The sequence below is a fragment of the Saccostrea cucullata genome, unplaced genomic scaffold, assembly GCF_032062105.1.
Source record: "Saccostrea cucullata isolate Sc308-1 unplaced genomic scaffold, CSIRO_AGI_Scuc_v1 ctg18433, whole genome shotgun sequence".
Classification (NCBI taxonomy): Eukaryota; Metazoa; Mollusca; class Bivalvia; order Ostreida; family Ostreidae; genus Saccostrea; species Saccostrea cuccullata.
In genome coordinates, this window is record NW_026921912.1 from 1 (window position 1) to 9,885 (window position 9,885).

At 34.8% G+C, this 9,885-nt stretch overlaps 2 protein-coding genes across 3 annotated transcripts; both read left to right on the top strand.

The window, feature by feature from the left end:
• The first annotated feature begins 1,372 nt into the window (after nucleotides 1–1,372).
• On the top strand, nucleotides 1,373–5,588 carry LOC134260898 (organic anion transporter 3-like). 2 transcript variants are annotated; one of them, XM_062743430.1, is made up of 4 exons: nucleotides 1,373–1,483; nucleotides 1,650–1,767; nucleotides 4,810–4,882; nucleotides 5,364–5,588. In XM_062743430.1, exons 2-4 carry the CDS (start codon nucleotides 1,682–1,684, stop codon nucleotides 5,553–5,555), a joined length of 351 nt encoding a protein of 116 aa, XP_062599414.1. In that variant the 5' UTR covers nucleotides 1,373–1,483; nucleotides 1,650–1,681; the 3' UTR covers nucleotides 5,556–5,588. The 2 variants fall into 2 exon arrangements, with proteins under 2 accessions (XP_062599414.1, XP_062599415.1); XM_062743431.1 differs by lacking the exon at nucleotides 1,373–1,483 and having other exon boundaries at nucleotides 1,645–1,767.
• A 2,420-nt stretch (nucleotides 5,589–8,008) lies between these two features.
• Nucleotides 8,009–9,467, top strand: LOC134260899 (uncharacterized). The gene is made up of 2 exons (XM_062743433.1): nucleotides 8,009–8,289; nucleotides 9,031–9,467. The coding sequence occupies exons 1-2, from the start codon at nucleotides 8,076–8,078 to the stop codon at nucleotides 9,432–9,434; spliced, it is 618 nt and encodes a 205-aa protein (XP_062599417.1). The 5' UTR covers nucleotides 8,009–8,075; the 3' UTR covers nucleotides 9,435–9,467.
• The last annotated feature ends 418 nt before the right edge of the window (nucleotides 9,468–9,885 follow it).

Sequence of the window (9,885 nt, forward strand, 5' to 3'; positions counted from 1 at the left end):
AATTTAATCACAATGATTCAGTGCTGTAGTTTGAAATCAAACATCGCCAAAACTTATTTTGAATACTACGGTCTGATTCTTTAAAGAAGAACTGTGTCTTGTTGCTAAATGATGCAGTTTGTGAGATTTGAAGTTTAACAATGACATCCTAAGTAAACAACCAGAGTTTCTTAAACCTATTAGAATCCAACAATTTTAACGCATTATAATTAATTCCGTAGGTATCACAGCAAATTAATTAAGAATGTTTCAGTGGTATTGAGAGCCATACCAATTTGGTAATACACATCGGTCAATCTGTTTTCATTTGATTTATTTTTGATTTCATGTGAATTCCATCTCCTTAATTCTCGTGTTTACTGTATGTTATCAAAGGAAAGGTTGTGAATATACATATACATAATATGTACATGCACATATACATTAGTCTAAACATTTCATCAGTCGTTTCCTTAAGCTCTTTATAAAGGTACATGGTGCATACTTTGTGATCGCAACTTGTAGTGATACTTTTTCTTTAGCTTTAAAATTGTATGCATAGTTTTGCATCCTAAAGCTTTGTTTCTTTCTAAGATTGTCTTTGTTTTTACAGACCAACACTTCTTTCTCCTCTTTAAATCCATACCATGATTTAACCATTCAAAAAATGCTTCTTCAGAAGAATCTGATTCTATCAAGCTTAACAATACACAATTCTACTCATAGATTAATGTACAAAAGAAAAAAAAAGAAACAAATATCAGCGTGGATCCATTGCACTCTTCAAAGATCAATAGAAATGCTTGCTTTTAAATACAAAGATTATTGTGTTTAAATGCAAGAAAAAATATTGCGTTTAATCGCAAAGGTATTGCGTTTAATCGCAATATTATTGCGTTTTAGCGCAAAAACTATTGCGATTAAACGCAGAAATATTATTGCGTTTAAATACAATAATTATTGCATTTAATCGCAATATTATTCCGTTTAATCGCAAAAAATTGCGTTTAATTGCAATCTTTTGCGATTAAACACAAATTGTTTTGCGTTTAATCGCAATATTATTGCGTTTTAGCGCAAAAACTATTGCGATTAAACGCAAAAATATTATTGCGTTTAAATACAATAATTATTGCATTTAATCGCAATATTATTCCGTTTAATCGCAAAAAATTGCGTTTAATTGCAATCTTTTGCGATTAAACGCAAATTGTTTTGTGTTTAAACGCAATGATTATTGCGATTAAACGCAAAGTTTTGCGTTTAAACGCAATAATTATTGCGTTTGAACGCAATAAAAATATATTTATTTCCTTGGAATGGTTTCAACGTGCTTCCGTACAATAACACCGAGTGCTGTTTTTTTTTTTTTAGAAAAGCTTTACAGTCAAATGCTGAGTTATTCCTTTCATACTGATTGTTAGGCCATCACCTAAACACTGAACTACATCTGCGGATTCTTCATTTTTTTACCATGACAAGGAGCATACGGCTGGTGCGTCCGGTAGGCAGGGGGATACTCACTCCTGCATGGCACCTGTTCCCACCTCTAAATTTTGAGAACCGTGTTTGCTCTGCTCCAAATTTGTATCGTTTCATTGGAGATTGAATATTGTTTATCTTCATATATCATCCCTCTCTTTCTCTCTTACATTTGTGTTTCTTTTAAGATACTCAAGTACTGAAAGGGTTGTCCTCCGCCATGATTTTTATCGGAAAGTCTATGATAACAGGGTCCTTTACGACGATCTTTATATACACGCCAGAATTGTACCCTACCAATCTAAGGTATGATATCTTTACTCGTATATACACGGCAGAACTGTACTCTACCAATCAAAAGGTATGATATCTTTATATACAACAATCTAAGGTATGTTATCTTTATATACACACTAGAGATGTACCCTACCAATCTAAGGTATGATATCTTTATATACACGCCAGAATTGTTCCCTACCAATCTAAGGTATGATATTTTTATATACACGCCAGAACTGTACCCTACCAATCTAAGGAAATCTATCCTTATTTACAATCCGGAGATTTATCCTATGAAACTAAAATGTGATATTTTATATACAATCTAGAGATTTATCCTATCAATCTAAGACATGATATCTTAAAAGATTTTCACAAGCAGGTAACAACACCGTCTTTATTTGTAAGGCTTATTATTACAATTGTCTTAAATTCAGAGGAACTGGGGATTTTATTCTATTCAACATATAATTTTAGCTCCCTTTGAAGGGATGGAATTCATCAAAATCATATGTCAGTTTTAAATAATTTTGATATTCCCAACATTTAAATTTAGATCATATATCGATTTACCATACCTGTAATGGAATTCAAGCCAAAAGTCATAAACAAATCCTGTCAATAAAAATGGACCATGTAAATGTACATACCTTGTAATGGTCATCTATAAATCTTTTTGTTGAAAAATTTGACTCTACACACAAGTACTCCGACTTTTATATTAATAACGTTCTTGAGTTTCTATTGGAACAATATCTATATAATCTTTGAAGACAGGAGCTTCCAGCAATTCGTTGGAATTTCCATGGGGACAAATTGTTCCCATTATCAGAAGACTTATTTTTTCTATTCCTATGAAGCAAAATCTATTCAAAAACCTTTACATGGAAACAAGAAAACTCATACTGTGGCCTTAAACTCAATATTTTGATATATCGATGACGATTTTTATATCAATTAACAGTATTTCTTTTCATTCTTAGGTTGATTCAGTATATCCCACTGAACTCTAAATAAAAGACACTATAAATACTGACACGTTTTATATTCCGACTTTTTACTTGAAAATGACATTGGTTGAAAACTAACAAATACACCTGATTATAAACGTGATGACGTCACCTTGTCAACTCTCTTTTTTATGTAGCAATTTATCAATATCACCTGCAAATGGAGTTTATGTCTCACAGTTGATTTGCTGCACAAATAAAATTTCCTATGAGCGATTAATGTCTAAAACTATAATCTCGTTTTGAGTCAACTTTTGCAAATTCTATGGTTGGTATGAAGACCACCACAATTTATCTACATGTTGATTGACGTTTTCCTTTACATAGTTAGTCTATTATTTTCACACTGAGTGGTCTATAGATTTTTCTGTTGATCCGATCAGATTAAGGATTACACGAAGGGTGTGGCCGATCAACAGGGGAGGCTTACTCCTCAGTGGCACCGGAACTCATCTCTTCAAAGGTCCATATTTGCTCTGCTACAAAATGGTTTTGCTTAATGGACTTTTACGAGGAGCGCTGACTTTTACAGTTGACGGCTGACATTTACACTAGGACAATGTAGGGACGCTCGTTTATGATATGAATATATAGCTCAGCATTCATTGTTCCGAAAATTACGGATTATTCCAATGCACATATAAGTTATCCTTGAAGAAAACGACGACCAATCTATCCTCAACTCCCGGTCTTCACATGTAAGTGTCCCTGATGCGATACCTATGACCATTAGAAAGGTTTTCTTATCTATAATTCTGTACCTCCGTACATAATAAACCGTCAATTGTTAAATCAGTGCTTCTCATAAAAGTCAAATACGACTTTAAGCATATTACTGTTTGCTGTCTTCATATTTCTTATCTACGTATACTGCGTCTTAGGTTTGATGCGGCGCCGTGAACAAGAATCGAGCCCGGGCCTCCCGATCACAAATCGAACGCTCTACCACTAGACTACCTTGAGGTAATGACTGTTCATTCGCCAAGCGTTCGGCATTAGAATCGAAATTCACAGGTCTTTCGGATACGACCTTAAAAACCAAGGCCCCTTGTCACGGCAGGCGTTTGCAGGATAAAGAACCCTCGCTCCTCAAAAGCCCAGAGTGCCGAGTAATGCCTAGGTCACATTTCCCGGCCGGTGGCCGTAGACCGGTGGTAATCGGTGGTAATCCGTGTCGTTAACGATGCTCCAACATCGGTCCACATCGGCCTAGTAGTCCTTAAAGAATCAGTCACATTATCCAGCGATGGATATACGATGGGCAACCAATGCGTTTTATGATAAAAATGGCGTGGATGCCGGCCGGAATTACAAAGGCCCAGCGAAGCATTTCTAATCATAAAACGATGTTCTAGGATAATCGGCCGATGTATATTACATCGCTCATACATTGGTGAACATCGTTCGAACATCGATTGACTACGGGCCAATGTTTGGTCGAACATCGACCGGTGATCGGCCGTTATCTGTTGAACACCACTCAACCCCCCGATGACCTCAGATTCAACGGACAATTGAAGATGCTCGGTCATACATCGGCCGATCAGTGTAAGATGTGTTAATGATGGGTTGCCGATGAGGAGTGATGTGAGACATCGTTGGAGATATCGCTGAATTTTAACTACGAATTATTTCCTACCGATGACCCCACCGATTCGCAAAATCGCCTCAGTCACCGTCCGATCAATAGTGGTGCTCGGCCGGCAACCACGCCATTTTCATCAAAAAACGCATCGGTTTCTCATCGTATACCCCATCGCTGGATAATGTGACTGATACTTTTAGGTATAAATTTTTAAGCCCTTCACGGGCATAAAGTGACGTCTATATATGAGTGAAAAAATCTGAGGAGATCTGAATTTTAAACACGTATAATAATAAAAGGACTATACATGTACATCCTAATACTGACGCGCTTATATGAAAAGTCACTTACAAGTAATAATTTTAAAGTTGTTTGAAATATGTTTTATTTATATATTTCTTCCTGTATATATGTGAATGCAGATTCGTTCTGTTTTTCCCCTTGTCTGTTTGAGGATTTTTGTTCTGTTTATAGGGCACTCAGTATGGGAATGGGGTCAGCGGCAGGTAGAATTGGAGGAATGGTATCCTCATTTGCAGCTTTGTTTGTAAGCTTTTTTAATAAGTTATACAGTTTTGTTTGTTTGTATTTTTAAATAGGTATACATCTTCGATTTTAGGTTTTTTTTTTATTAAATTAGTAGGCAGCTTTTTGAAAGATTTTGTAGTAATATAAATATAGGATCTCCCATGATTTGTAGTTGGATATGATTTTTATCCAACGAGTTGTGTGATTGTTATCCCCGAGCCTTGGCGAGGGGATAAAAACACACAACAATCATGGGAGATTCTTTTTATCCCATGTTTAATACTTCAAAACCGATGTTTTATACACTGTTTTTATCTGGGACTTTGCTATATCTAACTTCATCACGCTAACGCAAAACCCACTGTGACGTCATAACTGCACTTAAGTGTGGGATATGAAAACGATATCCCATGAGCTATATCCACGGGATCAAGAGCAGTATTTCATATAGAGAGATAACATATTTCACGATTTTATCTATTAACTTTATTTTTTTACAGGGTACTTACGTATCTTGGGGACCAGGTGTCGTATTCGGCTCTCTGTCACTTCTGGCAACGATATCGTTCATATGGTTACTCGAAACAACTGGGAAAGAACTACCAAATACTCTCCGGGAGGCCTTGAGTTTCCATTCCCAGAAAGACAAAAAGAAAAAGACAACAGTGGTTTCATTAAATGAAAATAAGTAGCAGAGAACGTAATATATACTTTATATCTACAGTTGTAACTAACCTCCACCCCCCTTCCCCCAAAATAAATAAAAATATGCCATAAAAAACTCTTTATTCTAGATTTAGCTTTAACAAATGCTTGCCATTGCCTAAATAACAACAGTAAGCAAAACAGGTTTACTGCAAAATAACTGGTCTGAATTGCTTCCCTAGAATCCTAAATACTTAGATAAAAGTAAATAAAATATTCTACCATAAAGGAATATACATTAAAATAACATACACTCGTAAAATATACATAAGGTAGCCTACTAGCTGGAGAAAAAATGCAATATAATATTCATCTTTTTTACCTGCTAAATGTTTCAGTCGAAAATTCTGAAATTCATCATATATAGGAATGGGCCATGTTGTCGAAAACTGTTGGCGTGGCCTAACGCCTCTTTTTCTGCCATGGGTTTTATTCGTACTGACCGAACTAGTTTCTATATTTAGCTTATATACCAACACTCAAAACTAGGAAACTTCTTAACAACCAAAACAACATACCAAACCAAATTAACATAATTTCATATTAATTTCAATATAATTTCCAAAGACGTTTTGTGGTATTAATTTCAATATAATTTCCAAAGACGTTTTGTGGTATACATTAAATTTTCTCATTAAGTTGGATATAAAATCATTTTCCTCGAACTAAATGGACATCTCTCGTCAGTATTGGTAAAATGCTTCTGTAAAATGAAGCCCTCCCTCAATACTTAGTAAACTACTTAACAACCAAAACACAATTAACATTATTTCTTAGCAAATATTAATTTCAATATAATTTTCAAAGACGTTTTGTGGTATACATTAAATATTCTCATTCAGTTGGACACAGAATCATTTTCCCCGAACTACATGGATATCCCTCATTAGCACATAGTATTGGTAAAATGCTTCTGGCAAGTGAAACCTCTCCCTCAATACTGATACCCTGACCTGGATAAGTTGGCGTCGGTAGACTAGTGGTTAAGGCGCCGGACTCCAAACCGAAAGGTTGTGAGTTCGAATCCTGGCGACGGCAAGTCGACGTTTTGTCCTTGGAAAAGGCACTTAACACGAATTTCCTCACTCCACCCAAGTGTAAAAAGTGTACCTGGCTATAGACAGTGAAAGATATTGTCAGAATTAACGGAAGCTTGCACTGATAAAGATTCTAGATTGTTATGGTCTGCTGGGATAGTAATGTATTGTAAAGCGTTTTGAGTAGCATTTATGTTAGAAAAGAGCTATATAAAAACAATTATTGCTATCATTATTATTATTATTATTATGCAAGAGCATGCTCTTCGTATGAACAATTCCTAAAACGGGGTTTAATTTTTGACAAATAAGTTGATGAAACAAGAGTATCAAGAGTCTCTTTTAAAGTCATCATTTCGTAAGTTGTATAGTCGATACAATAACCTTAGCAGCAAATTATATTTATCATTAAGTAAAATACTGTCTAACGTTTTTCATACCAATTGTTAGTCCATTATTTATACAATGAATTGTCGACGGATTTTTCCGTTATTTCCTGACTTTGACAAGGAGCACACGGCCGGTGTGACCGATGAGCAGGGGATGCTCGCTCCTACATGGCACCTGATCCCACCTCTGATGTTTCGGAGGTCCGTGTTTGCTCTGCTCTGCTATTTTGTATAGTTTTGTGGACTTTGAAATTGAATACTGTTCGTTATCTCCATATCCTTCTATGACAAATACATAGTTAACTGGGATTAGGATAAATTCTGTTCTTGGAAATAATGTAGCTTGTATGGACCTGTGAACATTGGCAAAAGACATGACTAGATATGTAAGGTATACTTAGTTGACATTTGAGCAAATTTTTTTCAAAAATAAAGATTCAATTTCAATCTGTAATTTTTAGGTGATGGAACACCAATGGTATTGCCACCACGGTGAATATAGTACATCACTAAATTTTCACAACCTTTTTTTCGCAAGATAGTCGTTAACTCTTTGACAGCGTTGGAATGCCGCCAGACATTTGGATTTCATTCTCTGTGATGCTTTGCAAGTGCCTGTAAGTTGCAGCACCAATTCTAAATGAATATGACATATATATTAAAGGATCTGTTTCCAAAAATGACAGAGCTCTGAGAACGTGAATTAGTAATATGTTTATTGAGATTCCTTGATATGACACAATAGTTTGTTGAAATATTTATTTAAATATGACAGCATGTTGTTCAATAGCAATTGATAGCCGCTACACGTGTTTCTAATTCAGGTTGCTTCTGCACCTGTCTGGTCAGATTTGATTTAATTATTTTAATTGTTTAAATTGACAATTGGATAGTGCCATTGGATAGGACATTATTTAGTTTTGCAATTGTTTAGGTTTTCACAGATACTATCAAGATAGCACAATAACCTAGAACGGCCCTTTCCTATCAAATGTTATATGGCTTCAAATCAGAACAAACTCTCCTTATCTTATCAAATGCAGAGCTATGAGACTCACTACCTTGATCAGAAGAAACGAAAATGGCGTTTTGTTTACTGCGTGCCTTAGTCTTAGTAATTCTAATGGCTAGTAATAACAAATGCTTGCTGCTGAATGACTCCTCCGCTATGGAGCAGAGACTGTCACAAATGGAGGCTTTAGTTCAGGGCCTCACACAGGAAGTTAAAGGACTTACTCAGGATGTCAGCTCTCTGAAGCAGGAAAACTCGTATCTAAAGGCTCAGGTATCCACAGGTAAATAATAAAAATTGATCTGAAATTTATTGAACAATATAAAGTTCAAAAGACAACACTCTATCTCTTAGAAAGACATATATAATGCAACGATATAATGTACTCTTCAGTCATATTTAAGCTCTGAAACACTTTTGTATTAATGCGGGCTATATCTTGGTGAGATTAAAATGTCAATCCTCGTAAGGTCAACTAACATTATAAGAAGCAGAAAATAAATGGGGTTTAAAGTCGATTGTGTATCATCTTATTCAACAATCAATAATCTACGCCTCAAGGCTTCTTATTTTTTCGATACTTAGAAAATTTATTATTAAATCTCTTACGACATTATATAAACTGTATACATGTACTACTCTTTTGCGGGGATAATTGATAAAATTTGGCAAAGTATTTTTTTAATAGATAATCGATGTTTATAAAAAATATTAAATACTTGATTTTACGTCGATTTCACAAAATAGAGTAAATTAAGGAAACTTATTTTGAATTGTTATTAATTGAAAATTAGGACCATCTTAACACTGCACTCTTATTCGAGGGCATTGTTTACTGTATTTACATTATGGTATGAAATAAAATAAATCTCTGTCTGCACTGTAGTAGAGTTACTTAATATGAAATTTATTCAAATTTAATAAACATAATATAGGAAGAAATTAATTTCATAGGAAATTCACCTTATTATTCATTCATTTTCTTCTTTTTACTGTAAATGTATAATATACAGTTTTTTTACAGCGCAGGCTCCAGCATATTTCTCAGCATATAGGAAAAGTCATTTGTCATTTCCCACATCAACTCAAACAGATATCGTGTACGACGGAGTCCGAAGTAACTTCCACAACTGTTACAATACCTCAAATGGTCAATTCACAGCCCCTTATAAGGGCTTCTACGTGTTTAGCTGGGAAACCCAGACAACAGCAGGGAATGTATTTGATAGCGAGCTATTAGTCAATGGAGTGCGCTATATGATGAATGCCTGTAACAATATAGCGCAGAACACTGCTTATTCCAGCTGTACTGGAGTGGCTCCCGTTCAACTAGAGGCCGGTGATATTGTCCATATCCGGTCCACAAGCGCAACATTTCTTCATTCTGATTGGTCGAGCTTCAGTGGATGGCTAGTCAATAAAACGTAAACAGGCGATTGTACTGTTAACGCACCATAAATAAAACAAATAATGTCGGTTTTGAATATTTTTTTTTTCTTACAACCAAATAGAATTTAAATTACAACATATATATTGGACACAAAAATCTCATAACATTCTTTACAAAGAACGATACACTAAAGGTCCAGTAAATGTTCAACTAAGCCGCTTTCTTTTCTCTTCACTAAGATATAAACAATAATATAATACATGTAATAACATATAATACTGTGACTGTATAAATGTGTAATGCACATGTAGGTAGTTTTCAGAACTTGTGCCTAATCCTTTGTAATTATATTACAATAAAATATGTTCAAACCATATAAACAACAGTGAAAAAAGATACTTCAAGAGACAAGTATAAAGTTATACTTAGTGACTACAAAAACTGGTATAAAAATGCATTATACAGGAAACATTTCATAGATTGATCATA

Excerpts from the sequence above, each read along its gene's own strand:
- LOC134260898 (XM_062743430.1), top strand. The coding sequence starts at position 1,682 with ATGATTTTTATCGGAAAGTCTATGATAACAGGGTCCTTTACGACGATC. Across the intron at positions 1,768-4,809 it reads TTGTACCCTACCAATCTAAG|GGCACTCAGTATGGGAATGG; the intron begins GTATGATATCTT and ends TTCTGTTTATAG. Across the intron at positions 4,883-5,363 it reads CCTCATTTGCAGCTTTGTTT|GGTACTTACGTATCTTGGGG; the intron begins GTAAGCTTTTTT and ends ATTTTTTTACAG.
- LOC134260899 (XM_062743433.1), top strand. The coding sequence starts at position 8,076 with ATGGCGTTTTGTTTACTGCGTGCCTTAGTCTTAGTAATTCTAATGGCT. Across the intron at positions 8,290-9,030 it reads AAAGGCTCAGGTATCCACAG|CGCAGGCTCCAGCATATTTC; the intron begins GTAAATAATAAA and ends GTTTTTTTACAG.